This window comes from Tauraco erythrolophus, chromosome 10 (genome assembly GCF_009769465.1).
Source record: "Tauraco erythrolophus isolate bTauEry1 chromosome 10, bTauEry1.pri, whole genome shotgun sequence".
NCBI lineage: Eukaryota > Metazoa > Chordata > Aves > Musophagiformes > Musophagidae > Tauraco > Tauraco erythrolophus.
The window spans coordinates 22,610,639-22,630,163 of NC_141474.1; the positions used below are offsets into that span (position 1 = coordinate 22,610,639).

Below are 19,525 nucleotides of genomic sequence, written 5' to 3' on the forward strand. Positions count from 1 at the left end.
TATTCCTAGCACTACTTCAGGGAAGGGGGTGTGGGATTTTTTAATTTTCTTTTTAAAGACTGTTTAATGCAAAACTGCATGGATGAGAGCAAGTATCACACCATAAAAACAAGAGCAGCTAGTCATTCTGTGTTCTGCCAAATCAAATGCACGCTTCCCCACTGAGGAGAAGATTCTTGGAGCTGGATTTTGGTTTGAGAGAGGTGCCTGGCAGTGGCTGCTGTTAGGACTTGGAAGCAGAGTGACAGTTCAGATCATGCCTTTGCATGACAGTTTGCTGTTGATAAGATCTGGATTGACCTTGAGAGTGGCTGAAGGGACTGCAGGATCCACATTTCTTCAGGGAGGGGCCCGGAATTAAAGGAGGAACATGTAATTGACAGTCCGTTGGAATCAACATTAGCAGCTAAATAAATAAATAAATAAATAAATGGAAAGCCCAAATCAAAAGCTCAAGTTGGACAACTATATGATAGCACAGAAACTTTAGAAATGGATTACAACTGATTTTTGTCAGCATATTGGTAAGTCACAGCCTGTAGCTAAAGTTCATGTCAGTGTGCAATGCTGTAACAAAATCCTTTTTTAACCAAATCAAGAGAAAAAATTATATAATGCAGTTCCATTGGGAATTTTTCCATGACAGTTGACAGCCATTAGGCTTGTTTGATGCTAATGAGGGCAGACAGCTATATAAGCTATTTCCCTCACCCGCAACTATTTAACTTCTAAATTTGTCCTCAAAATCCATTTTCAGCTTCAGCTGCTTTTTCTGGGTTCTCTTTACTTCTCTGACTAATCTAAATGCCATTTTAATGTTTTGCATAGGCATGGTAAATTCCCTAAAAGGACATGAGGACATGAGAGACAGTGGAATCAGCATTTTATGCCACAGGATGCTGTGCTGTTTTGGCTGTTGAAATAAAGTCCAGAGAATTCTTTTAATGTTTTTGTCTCACTAAAGGCAGTCTTTTTTTTTTTTTTTAAATACACACAGACTTATTAACATAACAAGGTGACACTGAAGCACTATGCTTACATAGAATTATTATAAATAAGGCAGACTGGGCCTAATCCTGTCTCCAGTAAGAGAAACTTCCATGGCTACAATGATAAGCTCTGTAAATTTTTTTTTCTGTCTAGACTAACGGATATGTTCTACAAAGAACAGCTGAGCTCTCTGAGAACAGCTTTAATAACTGTGACTGAAAGAATTTTGTAACCCAATTATCTTCTCTCCAATGACTAAACTGATATCTATACTAAATTAGAGTCCAGATAAAGCAGAGATTTAGAGACCCTTTTCAAAACAACCAATAGCTGAGTGATCGGTATCACTGGGGTGGGAACAGCAGAGATTTAAAATGCAACTGAACAAGGCAGAGTTGAGATCTGAAGTTTAATTGTCTTTTCCTTTCTACCCAACACCTCCTCTATCCTACCATCTTCCTACAATTGGTTTTCCTCTGATACAAATAACTAGTTTCTGAAATACAGATTATCTGGAGATACAAATCCTGCATATTATCTTGCCTTCCTCATCTCTGATAATTTTTTACTCTGATGAAAACATAACAGCAGTAACTATAGCATGGTCAAATTTTTTACTTTACTGAACATAGCTGGCTGCTACCAATGGCTTCAATTTATAAAAATAAATAGTCATAATTTTTTCTTGCATTTTCCTCAGTGAATCAGCAGTACAAAAAATACAACTCTGGTATTTTTCACTGTGTGGGCCCCATCTACTATGCTCTGAGTTCTCATTCCTTTCTTTCCAGAATATAGCTCATCCCTATGACTTAGAACAACTTAACCAGGTCAGTAGAGTGGAAAAAAAGAAACATTTGCTGTAGGCAAAGAGGCTGCTTTCTGTGCGAGACTTTGTTTATGACTTAGAGTTAGGGACATTATGATACAAGTGCTACAACAGTTTGTTCATTATGGTCTGCTATGCTGTATTATTGTGTTCTCTAAACTTCCTTGCAGTACAACGAATTACATCTGATGGGACATAAATGAAAAACTTTCCTAGTTAGAATAATTTTGCATTGTAGTAATCTATTCAAAGGTCAGTGGATGTGCCTTCCTTGAGCTTTATCCTACAGTTCTTAAGGGCAGCAGGTCTAATAATAACGAAACATGAATATAATATCCAAAAGAGAAATGTATCTTGAAAATAACAAAAGAATAAAACAGTTTTCAGTTGAATTTTCCAGCTGATTCTTAAGGAACTTTTCAATAGCAATCTTCTTTAACAACAAGTTTTCACCAGACACCAAAGATGTGCTGGACTAGACCTTCAGCTAACAGAAACAGTTTTCTCCTGAAACACAGTGTGTCTAGGCTGGGGTGGCAGGGCTGGGGTAGGAAGAAGGATTAACTTATTATTTGTAATTCACAGCACATTTTTTCAGAGCCAGCTAGCTCTCTCTTAAGATAGTAACCACATTAAATGCATTAAAGCACACTAGTTACACAGAGATTAGGTTTTCTTTCTTTCTTAGCCTTACTTTTCATTATCTAATTAAAAAGAAAAAGGAAGGAAACCCATATAAGTCAGTGTCAGAAAATGAAATGATACCATAATGTATCTCTAGGAGTACTGTAGCCAAAGTAACCAAAATTATTCTCATAGGTGAATGATATGAACCACTTAAGTATTTTTAATTGAAGAGCAAGCACTGTCTAGAAGTTTGCATACACAGACCCCTTCCTGATCTCATCACAGAACAGGAATTCTATCCAGATGCCCCACATGCTTTACCTAAAAAGACACATTTTCCCTGAAGAGCTAAGTATGCTTTCTATAGGAGAAGCACTTGTGAAAGTTGTAGAAATGTCACAAAATACACACTTCCTCAATAATGAATATTCCTTGAAGAATCTGTATTGGTTTAATCCAAATCAAGATATGCTTTCTACTAGAATGTAACCTTTTTCTCTCAAGACAACCATCCAAAAAGTACATGTCTATCTGCAAGGAATGAAACTGCCGGCACTGGAATAGCAACCAGTGTTTCAAAGCAAGCTCTTCTTTCATGCAAGCAATTTCTGAGCAAATGGTTTGCCACTAGTTGGCAAAGCAATTTTTGCTTGCAGCAAAGCATTGACATGGTTCTTACCATGTCATCTACATGCACATGAATTTTGCTCTGTGTTATGGCATTTTGCAGCAAATACTCTCTCAGCAAACTGAAAGTTTGCTTTCAGTAACCATGGTGCATACCTAAAACATAATTTGACTCATCCAGCCTTTGGTTTAAGAAGCCAAGTATAACCACCACTACAATTAAAGTTTCAGAGGTAGTTACTAAAGGACTTACTGTGATGATTAGCCCTTTCTCCTGGAAATATTTGACCAATGGGACGGCATTCTGCTTGAAATTCATTAGTCTTCTTTGAGTGGCTTTCAGGTTATCATCAGGTCTCCCTTGCTGTTCAGCACGCTTCAGTAACCTTTCTTTCAGCCTTTGACTGGAACATGCCAGAAACACCACCAAATCTGGGGTACAAATCTGTGGAAAGAGCAGTTCAAGAAGTCTGTGATTAAGTTGACTGTCCAGCACTACAGGATGCAGCAATTGCTCTATTAGGTGAGGCTCAGATATGCTATATTTGCATACATCGGAACTTGATGAAGTAATTCGTTTTCTCTTGTTTGGTTTGTTTTTTTTTTTTAAGGGAAATTTATAGGTTTAATAGGGGCTTGTTTGTCCTATGTGAAGGTTAATCAACTTGTTTCACCTGAAATGTCAATGAAAAATGTTAACGAAAAATTTTTACATCACCTCAGAAACCTTCTCTAGACCATGTTCATCATTTGCATTACCAGAAGTTCCCCTAGCTAAAATTAAAATCTTTAAAAACAGCAAATAGAAATGTTTCATATTCTGCAGGAAAATGGTTGTGTGGTTTCTATCTAAAAAGCCTTTAAGGAAGTATTTAAAATCCAGCAGCCACTATGAACTGATGCCTAGGACCAGGTGAAAACAGACCTGTTCCAAGATCCACAGTTTCTTATAACACTTTCTCTGTTTCTCTAAATCTCACCTAAGCTTCAGTGCACTTTTCAAGAAGTTGAGTGTGGCAGCTGAGAGGATTTTAATTTCTCCCATTCTTTTTGGTCTGTGTCATGAGCACTGTTTTATGTCACATCCATCCCTGCCCTAAAGTTCAGGAAGTACAGCCTTATGGCAATGAGAAATTTTTTTTTTGGAAGTTTAGGTCTTTCCCAGTTAAATTCAAGTTGCCCTTATGGCTTTCAGCATTCTTTGTAACTTTTGGTTACTCATGCTATCAAACAGTTATAGAAGAGATCTCTCTGGTGCTTGAGGCAAGGAAAGCAGTAATAGCCCCACTTAGGAAGGCTGCTAAATGTTCACAGGCAATCTTTGGAGGTCACCACTATTTAGTACACGTGGTGGAAAAAACAGAAGTCATGCAATCATAGAATCATTTAGGTTGGAAGAGACCTTGAAGATAATCAAGTCCAACTGCAAACCTAACACTGCTGTGTCCACCACTAAACCACGTCCCTGTGAACAGCATCTACACATCCTTGAAATACCTCCAGGGATGGTGACTCAACCACTTCCCTGAGCAGCCTGTTCCAATGCTTGACAACACTTTCCGTGAAGAAATTTTTCCTAATATCTGATCCAAACCTCCCCTGGTGCAACTTGAAGTAGTTTCCTCTCATCCTAAAGTTGCTGGGACACCTGAATTCACAGGATTTTAAAAATGGGGCTACAAGTGTATTATGTACCATATTCATAAGATCTGATTGTGATTACTGACAGAGTAGGATACGGAGGTGAGCAAGTAGAAAGTGGCTAAAAAGCAGAGCCATTTTCAAACAATAAAGGACAGTCTGCTACACAGCACTAGCAAGCAGGATGGTGGCCTCTTTATCATTACAGAAAATTAAATAGGGTTTTAAAGAAAATAAAATTATTTTTTATGCACATTATAGATGACTGGAGACATGAGGATGCAAACTACAAACCAGACCCTAAAAATACAAATTCTGGTAATTTTTAATGAGTATCTATTAGATTTTGAAACAATTAACCTTGTAATCTGTTTGTTGGGTTTTTTTTAAAATAACTGCCAGTGGGAAAGAAGTGCTCTCCTACCTCTAACACATGTACCTCAATGTCAACAAAAACAAAGTAACTTTCCTTCCTTTTTCAGACTATTTTAAATACATAATTGTCAGTTATTCTGTCCTTTCCTGGGATGAATTAATTATGCGAATTAATTTTACTACCACATAATAGCTTTAAGGCACACAATTATTTATACGAAAGACTATGAAAGTGAGTTTCTGTGTTAGCCTTCCATGCAATATGGATGTTATTAAAAGTAGCTCTGTTAAATTAAGGTTGCTTCATCAGTAGTAGAAGCATAATGAGGAATCAGAAATTGGGAATTTAAAAAGCATGCAGTAGTAAAGAAATCCAAATTATAACACAGATTCTGAAAAAAAAAATGCTACAGATTTCAAAGCCTTCTAGGTCATGGAACACTATCTCATAAAAGGGAATGGCTGATGCACATTGCAGTGGACTGAGCACAGAGACATCTCAAGTCCCACTGTGGATATCTGGCTGATGGGTTCTTCGTAACATATATTACACAAGGACTCAGAAATTATAACTGCAAAACAGGGATCTAGGAAAGTGAAGGACAAAAGGAGTTTATACAAGTGAGTAATTTTATTTAGTATTTCCATTTCCATGGAACTTAATTTTAATGAAGAAAGATGGTAAGAAACCTTTAGATGCTCCAAGCTGTAGCTGGACTTCTCACTTTCAATGCTCGCTCCCAAACATCTTCAGGACTAGCATCTACCACATACTCAGGTCTGTGAAGTCATACCAAACCTCCTCAAGTGTGGGACCTAAGCTTTTGTATATCACATAACTTCACATATAGCATCAAACCTTACAGAGAGTGCTTACAACAAATAGATCTCTCATGAAATTATTAGCCCTAAAGGAAAAAGAGGAAGGAGATAAAAGGAAAGTCTCCTGTTTCACACAAATATGACAGTTCAGCTTTCCACAGTCAATCTCAGTTCTTTAAAGAAACTGTGGCTGAGTAAGTGCAGCCCCACAACAAGGAAAGGATCTGAAAGCCACCGGGATGCCATCAGGTGTGCAGGTTCTCATCTGCTTAGTTCCCACAAACTGCACTGGCTTCAGAGGTCAGTTCCTTTTTAAGAAAACAGGAAAGCATGCCCTGGGCCTAATTTTTTTTTCCTTAGTTGTAAAATTAATATAATAACGAGATACAACGCAGTGATTACTGTGGAAAACTAATTCATTAGGTTTTAATTACTTTCTATTACTTTTTAAAAGGGAAAGTTCTCCACCAGAGCTGGGTAGTAGTGGTGGTGTTAATTTTTTGACTAGTAACAGCAATAATACAAAAGACAGTATCAGAATCCCAGGAACTAAAACTATTTTTCCTGACACTCTGCATTTGTAATTTGAAATACATTTCACTCACAAGAATAAAATGTTAATAAAAAAATAGTTCAAAATTCTCAGTTCAATAAGCCTTGTTTCAAATGAAGTATTGTCTAAAAGGTTTTTTGAAGTGAAAAAGAAAGTAATTCAAGCACATTTGAGGTAGGAATATAAAGCAGATTCTGATTATGTGATGCCTCTACGAGTTCATCTTTTACCTGCAGAATATGCATCTTTATCGTCAGGAAGTAGCTGAAAACCATTTAATAAACACAAGCCTTTGCTGGGTTTTAGATGCACAAAAGGGTAACATCTCTTCTATATCCATAGGTATACAGACCTAAAAGCACTTAACATATTTCTCCTACATGTATTTACAACCCAGGGTAAACCCTTGAAATGCTATTGATATTTCGCTCCTGTTGTCATGAACCACTCTGCTTCCACTTACCTCAACTGCACCTGCCTGCAAGATGTGCTTATAAATAAAGTTGGAATGTAACAGGCTGGTGTGAACATATGGACATCTGGGATTACTTCTCTGGAAACAGATCTAGTTCTCCTGTGTAAATATCAGTACAAATTGCTTTTTCTCTAACAAATTAAAAGGGTTTTTTTATGACTCATTTGAAAACAAACCTATTTCTTTAGCTCAGAACCAACTGTTGTTGAGTTTCATGACTAGGGAGTAGGAGGCTTTATGAAAGGTGTACAGAACCAGCACAGACAGAACTGGATTCCTTCATGTGGATTTCCCATAACATGCTCATCTTGTGCTGAAGGCCGAAGGTCTTATTCATGTTCAGAAATGCATGTGAGAAAGGACTGAGGGGGCTTAGGGAAGTGAATTTGACTACTTACTTACTGGAACTCAGCAGAAGGGAGAATCTTTGCCTATGGGAATAGACAAGTTTCTGGTTATTCACAGCTTTCTGAATTTTAAATGAGACAAAGAGTGGATGGCATCAACTCAGAACAAAACTAGTGGGTACATCCTCTCATTTTTTACAATTGTAATTACTAGTAAGTATATCGTACTGTCCTTGGGTCTGAATTTCCTTCCTAAACTGGAACAAGGAGCAAATTGAGAGTTACTTCCATGCAAGTAACTGGTGTTATTGACGTAAAGCAGTATAAGCAGAAAGATGCTCTTTTCTCTCTGGGGATTTTTTCTACATCTCCTCTTGTTAGTGAGAGTGGTGTGGTTGTTTGCTAGAAATTAGATGATTACACTCTCTCTCATTATTCCTCATTAGGCAAAAGATGAAAATGATCTGTTTCTTAATTCCTGGTATGTTCTACTAGATATTCCCGACAAAACTTAACTGACAGCTCATGAACAATTGTCATTAATTTAACAATGCATTTGATTCTAATTGGTAAAGGTTACTAGCAAGCTAGTTTACGTCCATTGAATGGGTGCTCTCCCTTGTAATTACTGATTTGCTTTTTATAGTTCCATCTCTGTTGGGTTACTAGACTTTGCATAGTTTTTTCTTGTTTTAGAAAAGCAAAATCATGAATCATGTTGTCAAAGAAAGAATCCTGCTGACAGAATTTTTTCTGGTAACTGTTTTTGAACCATATTCACACTGTCCAAGAAATCAGCTTCCAGCAAATTGCCCAGACTACATAATTAGGCTCCCTAATAATTGATTGAGAGAGGCAGGTGTCTTTAGGGAGAACTGATTCAGACATTCACCTGCATAGGGCAGCTAGTGGATAGGAATCCCTAGCTGTAAACACTAATGCTAATGCTACAAAGAAAGGTCTAAGGAGACCACTGGTTCAGAACTGCTCAGCAGGCACTTCCATCCACTCTGAATTTGGAACATCAAGTCCTCTCCTGAGAGTTAAGGACCAGCCATGGATGAGTCGTCCTTTGGCTAGTTTGGCTAGCAGAGAAGAGCCCTTTTCCAGAAAAATAGGAAACCTGAGGTCTAGGATCTCTTACCAGCAGAAAATTGAACCAGTGCTTGCCTTTCCCAGCAGAGTGCTTTAGCTTCCAGGGGGAAAGACAGGCAATGATAAGGCCATTCCACAGCCTTCCTGCTCAAGAAAGTGATGTAAAACTCACAGGCCCAAAGAGAATGAATGAGAGGAACATAGCAATGCAGACTGCTGATATGCCAGCCCTCCTACTCCTCATACAGATGACTGGGTACACATACCCAGTAGAGGGGACTGTACCGGAGGCTTATCAGCCTGGAACAACGAAGTGGAGATTTGGGAGAAGGAGGATAGAAGTTGAGGAGGCAATGAAATGAAGAAGACACATAGACCATGATGCAGAAAAAATACCTTTACTAGAAGAAAAACTTATTGCAAAGAACAGATCCTTTCCCTGTAAGAATATTCACAGAAAGGTTGCATCCATTTTACTAGTTGTTCTGGAGTCCACGCCCTTTGCCAGTGACAAAGTAGGTTTTCTACGAGAAGCTCTTCACAGAGCATGAGTTTGGCAGCCTGCCCACCATAGGTCAGCTGGCCACAAACACCTATGTCAAACTTTGAGGAGACTGCAGGCATCATTTCTGCTTGGAGGTTTAAGTATAGAACTTGGAGGAATAGGACTGCTGTCCTTAGCCTGTGAGGCTGAGAGGACAAGCCAGTTTTTCCCAGCACCCTATGTTGTGCCATATACATAGTTTGTTCTACTTTAGTACAATTAATTCCCGTAATAATTTTCGTAAGGAATATATTTAGGAGTTAAAAAGTTAACTTGAAATACAGAAAAGATGAAGTGATTATTCTTTGTAGCTGTAGTGCATTTATGAATATTCTTAAGGACATTTTAAACAAAGAATCAAATAAAATTTACTGCCTCTGTTTATTACTTAAATTAAGATTTTACTTCTTCAAATATAGTCTTGTCACCCAGGCCATATTAATGCAAAAATATTTTAAAGATAATTTCTACAAAAATAGTCTTTTTCTTTTATCAAGGAATTAAATTATATTCATTAATGCATATTCATTCATTTTAATACCTGTTCCACATTTCATTTCACTATTAACAAAACCTACAATTAATATATTTTAAGCAAATTTCATCGTACTTACTCTACTGAAACTAACAGGGGCAATGTTAGTGAAGGAATTACTGAAATCAGAAGGAAAGTTACGCATGAATGACTGAAAGTGGGAAAAAAAAAAGCAAAAACAAACCAAAGCAGTCATTGAAATTAACTGGAAAATACTGAAGTGAGAAATTGTTTCTCCTGAGAAGGGTAAAAACGTACTGCTATGTGAGAGATTACACAGAAAGTCAAACTGTGATTTGTTCTTCACAAGTCATTTGAGTTCAATACCCCAGTCAGAGACATTTCGTTACAGTGCTACTGGAGAGGAAGATATTTAGCATGCTTGAGCATGCTGGTACTGGAGGTGACTTGCTGAATTTCAAGCTGGCAGGTTAATGGTAAATAAAACATTTTCTCCTTGGTGTTTTCGAACGTGTGCTTGGAATCTAAACATTTTTCTACTATTTGCACTCAGCAGAGATCTTGGGGTACCTTAGAAATTTGTGGTTTAGGATAGTTTTATGCCTAGGCTCAAACTGAAAGGCTAAATAAATCATTATTAAATCTGCACTACTGTGCAGAAGGATTTAAAAATTATCCAAATCCAGAAATTATCATATATTTAAAACAAACATATAAACTGGAAGTTCTATTTGCTTTTAAGACATTAAAATTCAATGTTTTTGTTTTTTCTCCACAACCATGACCGCCTGAAACTTTGTTTTGAAGTGAGAGCTGAGATTCTCATAGTCACATGACTTCAGGGCTTTATTAAAAGTACCTCTATCAAAAGTGTTGGCAGCATTGACTCTGCTTTCTGGAATCAAGAAATGGGAGAGTCAGGATTTGGCAACAATCCAAGACTTCAGTGAGAGAAATTATATGTCGAGTATTCAAAGAGATAAATACAGGCCTTATTTCAACTCAGATAAGAAGTTCCTAGATAACTGAGAGAAACTCAGAGAAAACTGCAGCGCTCACGGGTATGAGTTCTCACAGGCCACAACGAGTCTGCAACGAGTAGCTGATCGTTAAGAAACTAAGCTAGTGTAAGTAAGCGACCAGAATGGCAGAGATGCTGCTGGTTGGCAAGCATTGATGCAACTCTGAAAACTTCACTGATCCCATCTTAAAGACTTCTTCCCTGCTCAAATTATATGGATGATAGGAACAATTATATTAACAAAACTCAGTAAAAGAGAGGGGAAAAAAGCTTTAATTCGAATGTAAAATTCCTTAAATGTGTAAAATGCTATTTAATCCACTTATTCCAGATTGACATTATTGCTTGGAAGCAGTATTTGTTACTTCTGGTTTCTAGATCTGAGCAGAAAGAGAAATACTGTGAGTGCTGCAAATGATTCAGTGCTTTATCTCAGGCAGTTCAGTCACCGAGACGCAATGTGTTTTAATACAATTCTGCTTAGCAACACATTGAGAACTTACTGTCCACACGAGAGTCTGGCAACCTAGTAAGGAAGAAATCGTCGTCTTTTAGCTACACCTATGTTTGGGAATGTTAGCATAAGTTGGTTCGCTTTGACTCATTTACTAAAAATAACATTTTTTCCCACAGAAAAGTTCAGCTTCTGGATTAGTCAAAGGGATAAAAATGTGCTGGTAGTACCAAGAGCAATTACAAGTGAAGTTCAACACGAATTCATTATCATTGCGTATTTCTGCATTAGAACATTATGCAGGAGAGGTATTGTAACTAGAGTTCAAACATACATATATCCATTTGTTTTTTTCACAAAATGAAGTGATTATGAAACCTCAAATAGTGTCAAGTCTCAGTAACTGCTATGTCAGCCATAAAACTGAAGGGATTATTTTAGCATAAATAATTTGTTACATTAAAGATGTCTGCAAACATGGCACAGTTAGATTTCACATGTGCTTGCAAGAGAAAACAGGTACCTTAGCTGACCTTTTCTTTCTCCTCTACGAATATGCTGAGCCATTTCAAATACAAATTAATTTATCTCTACAATAACTCAGCATAGATGTTACTGATGAAAGCCATGTAATAATATACACAAAAAGGTTCTGTAAACAGCGTTCAGGGAACTATAGTGTTAGTGTTTGGGAGCAAGACAGATTTTATGCCCTTCATGCCTTGCCTTTCAGCTGTTCATCATCTACTATCTGCAACATGCACTAGACCAGAAACCATACAGGCTCTCTCCTGGTCCACCTTTCACTGACCACTGTGGCCAGCTCACATGTAGCCCCAGTTTTGACTTCCTGGCTCTTTATATGACATTGGGTCCAGATACTTTCTTGAATGTCAGCATGTTTAATGTAAATAACCTGACATGCCATGGGTTACTGTCGACCTCATCCTGAGAAGGGAGATGGGTGCCGCATCTGCTGATAGTCCCCTTTCCTTACCACAAGACCTTCCTAGTTTTGTGTGTAGCATTATGGCCTACTGAATAGAGAATTTTAAAGAAACAAGCATATTTTGTTTCTTTAAAATATAAAGCCAAGATAAAACACTGAACATATCCTACTGGATTAAACAGATGTTGTATGTTTAAATATGTGTATCCTTTGTACATCTATTTCCATGGCCTTAGATATGCTCATGTAAGAGGTTATCTGCAAAGAAAGGTGAAAAAGGGGGAGCCTAAACAGACCAAGTTTTCTATCCTATGCTCCTATAAAAGCTTTATGATTCCTTCTTTCCTTTCCCATATTTATTTTACAAAAGATAGGATTGAAAGGTGGCCTTATATGAAGTGCTACGGGAGTTTTTTGGAGACTGAGATAGTCATCTATCTTCCAGGCAAAATCAGGCCTTGAGGAGTATGATTTAGCAAATCTCATTAGACTGATAACAAAGGAACTGTCTGAGAATGTAGTCAGGTCTAAAATGACTAAATCCATCCTCTCTTTCCCCTTTTTAAAGAAAAAAAAAAAAAAGAGACCAAGCTACAGCATCCTTGAAGCAATAGCACATAGTAAAAAGGAGCCAAAGTTAAGATTTCTATCATCTGTCATTCTATCAGCCTTTTCTCCATGTAGTTTTCTATAGTCAACAAGAGCTAACCAGGCTGGTAGAGGAGAATATTTTGAGTTAAATGAGGAAATACAATAAAAGCACATTAGATTGGTGCAAAGGGAAGGTTCAAACTTATGAAACATAGTGTTCATCTTTCTCCCCTTCTTCAGCACAGTATTACCTGAGCTTTTTCTATCACCTGGACTCCAGTTCTTAACAGTATTACTTATGGACCCTATGACAGGTGCTCACGTGTCGTTTAACTGGTTTTCCTTTGCAGGAGAATCTGACCCTAGGATAACTCGAAGCACTTAATTTAACTCCTGTCAGTTCTTCCAGTTGCACATCCTCCATTCTTTCATCAAACATAACATCAGCAAAAAATTATAGCATCAAGAAATGCACTTCAGTCACACTATGACACAATATACTGGACAAAACAATGAGGCAAGGAAATGACCATTAAGCCTAAACTTCTGCTGTTTCATTTCTAAAACAGTAAATCTTGTCTTTTGTTAATTATAAGGAGACATAACTGGCAGACATTGGCTATTTTCTGTAATAACTATTTTGTCTGCTTCCTTTAATTTCCTCAATTCAGCCTTCTAAATTTTGCCCAGAATAATACCTTATAAAAGCACACTAATGAAATGTCTTATTAGCTGCTTTCTTTTGTCACTTCTGCCTTGGCAATGCCACATAGAATTCAAAGTACAGAAATAGTAGTACACCAGCAATTGTGAAGGATTTTGAAATGCCCTGCATGAAGGGTGCTCTAAAAATTCAGCACTGAAACTGCAACCTTTACTTGTGACCATAACTGTTATGTTAACAGCGCTTGATCAGAAAATGACATAAGCTGTTTGTTTTTCCACTGAATTTAAGTATTTTTAGATTAATTTAAAATACACACATGGAAACAACATGTGAATAGAACTCAGGAATACAATTTTAGCTGACTAAACCTTAAAATTGTAGTTTAGAATAACTAAAATGATCTAAGTTTCTAAAAAAAGAGCATCATTTCTGGTTTATGAAAACTTGCCAAACATGGGCAGTTTTAACCCTTTTTTTATTCCACTCTTTCCAATGAACTGTAATAAACTTGAGATTAAAAGCATTGTGAAGCTATGCATTGATTATGCATTTGATATGTTCCTCTAAATGTAGATTAAACTGAACAAATAGATATGGAAATATGGCTCCCTCCTTTCTAAATCACTAAGATACAAAAAATCTTAATTGTTAGATTTCACGTTATTTTCTTCATCTTTAGAGGACTTTCATCACTGAGACAAGAGGCTTGGATTATAGGTTATATTATCACATTGTCTTTTTACAAAATATTCTGTCTTCAGACAGAATGTAATATAACGTAAAGCAAAAGAACAACCTTTTGTCAACCTGTAATTATGTACTTGCCAAGATTTAAAGAGCAATGTTCAGTTAGAAATAACTTGGAATCTTACCGATGATTTCAATAAGCTTAACTATTGTAGAGATATAAGTTATTTTAAGAATAAAAACAAACTCTTACTTGGTCCTCAAAGGAGATTGCCTGGGCAACATCTCTGGGAAATCCGTCAATTACTATACCATCTTCATCAGGGATCTGCATTAATCTCTGCTTTATCTCAGTTATGGTTGTTTCCTTTCACAGACAAAAGAAGTCAGTTATTTAATATCGTGAAGGAGGTTTTCTTGATGGTGCACATTAATACAGCATGTACAAATTCTTTGAAAGCAAACACTAACACAGGATACACTGTACCTGAGGGGCCAGTTCTCCCGTAGTAATTATTTTGGCAATTAGACTCCATTTTCTATTGCTGCTTGTGCTGTGGATCTTCTTCCTTAACAATTCACCAACTGATATGTAGTTAAATCCATAACGTTCTGCTATTTTCAAACTTTGTGTTCCTTTACCACTTCCTGGGCCACCTATTGGTAATTATGAGAAAAACATTAAATGAGCATTTCATCTGAAGCACCCAATCAAAATTTTCCAACCATTATTAGAGCAAATCTTGTGGTTGCATGACTTGTTATCAGCCATTTAGAGCTGGGTCTCATCTACCTGGTCATAAAGGTAACAGTTTGTAAAACAAAGTAAAAAAAAGAATACAAATCTACTTGCGAATTAGAAATAAACATGTTCGTTTAAGCTTGACCTTATTTCAAAGCTGTTCCTGGAAAGGAATTTTTCTTGATTTGTAGTAGAGGAAGAGACAAATGAATTGATCCTTTCTTGAACTCGGTGAATCCAAAGATAGAGCCAGATAGTCTGAAGCATATTCATGTCAGAAAGAATCATACTTGGTTAAACAAGCCAATGAAATCAACGGACTGGTCATGAAATGGAACTGATAGAATCTGCCCCTAAATATGCTTCCACAAGTTTCTGAGGTTTTTTAATTTTAAAATACAGAAAAATATTAAATAATCAGCTGAGGTGTTTCCATAGTGATTTGGTACAAAGACTTTTATTGAACCACACATACTTCTGGTATTGATGCTTGAAGCATCCGACAAAGAAGCAATTTGTTACGTTCAGCTTGCTGGACAACTGGAAGAATAAAGAGACCCTTCAATATAGCACAGGCAGAATAGGTATCAAAATCAAAGAAAACAGCTACATTACACAGCAGGGAATGCTGAAGTGAAGGTCAGCTGGACAGCAGAAGCAAGAATGCATGTAAAACAAATCAGACTATGTCTGAAATAAAGGGACACGTTATGATGTGAAGCACAGAGAAACTGGAATCCAGTATGTAAAAACAGGGAATTGTTTTGATTAAAATAAACGTTTATATATAGAAAAAGGTATGTGACTGAATAGCAGAATGAAGCATAACCAAAAAAAATGTTTTGATATTAATTCCCAACACTAAGTAGCTACATTCTGAGGAATTGTGTGTGAGAACATTGAATTTTATTTCAAGAGATAAAGAATTAAGATTTATTAAAAATGTTATATGCATTTTCTATGAACTTTAAAAAATACAGCAAGGCAATGAAAGCAAATATGAATACAATGAGCTTCTTGTTAGTAATCGTATAAGCGTTTCTTATATTATCTGTATTACGCCCATAAATAGCTTCTAGGCATTTATATAATTAATACAGTTTTGACTGCAGGATAAGCTGTATGACATTGCTTCATATATGGTTATGACACTCCCTGTGTAACCAGGTTCAAACCTGTGCCCCAGTACTACATGTCAGAGAGCTTTCAGTGTCACCAGTAGTCACTAGGAACTCTTCTGTACCCCTGACGCTGTGATGGTAACTCTCCACCTGGCCTTTGCAATCAGATTGGGACCCATTTGAAGAGAATGCACAGGAAAACTTGCATATTGTTAAGGTGTTCTCATATGCTGCCCACAGTTTAGTTATGCCCTTGGGAAAAAAGCTTTCTCATTATCCAATTAGTTTAAATAATGCTTAAATCAAGCCAGGTTAAGACAAATGCAAATATAAGCATTTATCTGTAGCATCCAACTAGTCAATACAGCCACAGATGTTCATAAAACACATAAGCAAAGAAATGAAAGAAAAACTATCTTATCTCTGTACAGTAAGGTTACAACTGAAAAATATTTTTCCCTCATTCGGTTCACCTGCTGTTTCTCTCCTAAAAAAGCACGTGCTTTCTCTTTTCTTTCAGCAGATTATGTTAGGTTTCACAGCTGCTCTTCCATTTCAGTTCTTCTAGGTAATATAGATGGGCTCAGTTTTTTCAGCTTGAACTCTCTCTTTCATGGACAGTTTAGCTATCCTCTTCCTTAGAATAAAGGATGTTTCCCTCTTGTAGACACACAAGCATCTGATATACTAGGAATCATCTCCACTGAAGTGGCTACAAAGCACTTCTGCTTTGGCTCTCCCTGCTCCCTTTGATGCCTCGCTTAGCCTTGCCCATGACAAATGCATTTCCCCAAACCCTACGTTATGTTTCACTGCTGTAAGGAGTATCAAAAACATACCTGATACAAATGTTCAAACAATGTCATGTAGTTTACAGTTTATTACACGCTCTCAGTAATCTGGAATGATAGTAGGTTTGGAGTAACTGATTCCCAGTGTCTTTTTTCTTACATAGATGAAAACAACAGCACAAAGAAATGCAGCTAATTGTTTGATGATTGCTGCCAGTTCACACGGAGCAGATTTTGCCAGGCGAATGAATAGGATTATCACTTGTTACTAGAATGTCTACTCACTGAGTGTAAAGATTTCCATAAGCAATCCTCTCTCTATACATAAAGCCACACACTGCAATCTAATATGCATAACATAAATAATGTATCTTATATATGTGTGTGTTTATACATACATGTAACATTTATTATTATGGATTTATGTGACTTTATTTACTGGCAATAATCCTAACTACTGGAAAAAAGAGGTGGTAGGTTGTGACTGTGCTTCACAGCAAAAGGTTTATAAAACACAGTAGAGCCAATGCTGTGCTTAATTCCTGTAAACATAAAACTTCCAAGAAAGGAAATTCAGTTTATTTTCCTGGAGACTCAAAACAAGTTTGAAATAGACTATGTTGCACCTCAGAAACAATAAAGATGCAAAACATATATAGGTAACAGAAAATTAGAAACAGAAAATTTGATAACAAGGAAAATTGTATCCCTAGCCTAGCAGAGATAGATACAAAAGATGCCAGAAAAACAGAACTGTTACTTGAATAAACACCAGTCTCTGTAAAACCATAAAATACCTGAAAAAAAATTTTCAAAACTGAGTAGATAGACTTTACACTCCTGTTAGGGAAAGCTTTGCTTTGCCATTAAAGAGAAGCAGGAAAAGTGTAATTCAGCAATTCTGTTCTTTAAATTTAGATTTGCAAGCAGAAAAAAACACAAAGTATTTGCTTTAATGTTCATAAACTTCTCATACAGTTTGTTTTTCTCAATTCAAAAATACCCCTTTTTAGCAGGATGGGATTATCCATATACAATCTAAGAGGAAACACTCAGGTAATAAAATAAGAGAAAAGTGATAGGACAAAATTATTTCCCTCAGCAAATGATTATAATTCATTGAACTATGTATCCATTCCTAACTCTTTAATAAATCATCCTGACAAACCATTCACAAGGAAAATCGAATCACTTTTGGTTTTCATTCTTTTCACTTATTCTGAGATTATACATTATTCAAGAAAAGCATTATTATTTTACATACTTCTTAGAAGATGTCTAGACTAGGAACATTTGTTGCATCTAAAATGATGTTTGCTAGCTGGTTTCAAGTGAGGATTTGTATGCCTGAAAAGTTTTACTAAAGCAGTTGTTTTAATCTAGTTTTGTCGATGGAAGTTCAAAATTTCAATTTTTTTGTATCGATACTAAAAATATGTTTGTCAAAATATGTTAGAAGCACATTTTTAAACACAATCTAGTTTCCTAGTGTAATAACGCCTTAGAAACTTAATTTTCCCGTGATTCAGAGGTGTGCCATCCTGGCCAGTTCCATCTGATTTTTCTAAAATCCAGTCACATACTCATTTTACAGCTTTGTAGCTTTACATTTCACCTGAAGACTTTTCTGCAAACACAGAAAAAGAACAAAATCCTCACCTTTACAAGCGAGTTCACTTTTGCCTTGGAGCTACCTGGTTCGTTATAAGGATGACAGATTTCATAAAGCAAAGAAGCTGTAAAAACCTTTATGGAAGCATTAAAAAGATCTTGAACTAATGCATTATTAAAGAAAAGTTCACCTAATATGAGAAGCAGAAGACAGGTCTTTCACTTCTGTTCATTTCAGTTCCCAACAATGAATGGGACCAGTACCATTTGGTAGTATGGTTAGTTATCGCTAGTTAGACACAAAGAGCTTGCTTAACTGAAGTTTTCACTGGCGTTTTATGCAAATTGAAAAATATGCAACATATTTTTTGTGTACCATATTTGTCTCTTGAGATTAATAGTACACTTTTTTCATTTTCTCTCTTGCATTCAGTATTTTAGTTATTCTTTTATTCTTCTTAATGTGTGTTTTTATGTGCTTTCTCAATAGAAAGTTGAATTTGGGAGAAATTTTCTTGATACTGTACAAAATTGTGTTTCTATCAGATCACACTATAATAGACAGATTCAGAGAAACTCAGATGGAAAATAAACCTGAAATAGCCTTTGTGGAATGTTTACGATGTTCCCTATGAAACGGGGGACAAAAAAAAATCTCTGCAAAATCCATGGTCTGGTCACAATATGCTGGCGTTCAAGGATTTCACTTCAAATATCCCTGCACTCAGTTAAAGAGGTGAAAGTCAGTCTCTCTTTGTTTCATGTAGATCAAACTTCCATTCATCACTACTGCAATAGAGCTACATGGATTAAGAGCCTTCTGCGGTCACTGAAAAGGAGCCAGTTTTTCTCCTTTATGAAAAGGAAGGCTAGCTAATTAATTAAGTTGAAAGGCAGGCATGTGTTATTTCTCCATCTAATGCAAGCTTTATAGTTCAACGGTGCATGGAGAGATTTGCATGTTGAGATTTGTAATTCCAAAACAAAAGATTGAGAAAATTCAAATGCCTAAGCAATTCTTTTGGCATAACACAAATATCTAGGAAAATGCTTGGTTTTCTGTTTTCAGTATATTCCAGTATCACATTTCCAAGAACTGCTAGATGCAGAGCCTGGAGGACATGCTGTTCTTAGAGATCCCACTCTGTAATACAGACAAGACATTGTCTCTTACTGTGCCACATACTAGTCTCTGTTACGGAAGCGATATCTCTGTTTAATATGAATAAGGCTTTGTAGACTAAAAATGTGATTCTCCATCACCCGGCACCTGTGCTGTAACTATTTAAATGGTTCAGAGAATCAGAAAATTAGGCCTGGCAATAAAATCTCAAAAGACAACTATCCTAGATGATAAGGAAACTAATTTGAAGAACTTAAATTCAGAAACAGAACAAAACAAAATGTTGATTTAGACTTAAACTGCAGCTATTTCTTAATAAGCAGTATGCTCGTCTGAGGCTGGAAAGT

At 36.4% G+C, this 19,525-nt stretch overlaps 1 protein-coding gene across 1 annotated transcript in view; it reads right to left on the reverse strand.

Moving 5' to 3' along the window:
* AK5 (adenylate kinase 5) overlaps positions 1–19,525 on the reverse strand; it is an 85,320-nt gene that overhangs the window by 61,835 nt on the left and 3,960 nt on the right. Inside the window, exons 4-6 of the mRNA XM_086617400.1 lie at positions 14,278–14,447; positions 14,044–14,157; positions 3,327–3,518 (exon numbers count right to left, since the gene is read on the reverse strand). Of these exons, the coding sequence (XP_086473526.1) occupies positions 3,327–3,518; positions 14,044–14,157; positions 14,278–14,447 (476 nt within the window). The remainder of the gene's footprint in view (positions 1–3,326; positions 3,519–14,043; positions 14,158–14,277; positions 14,448–19,525) is intronic.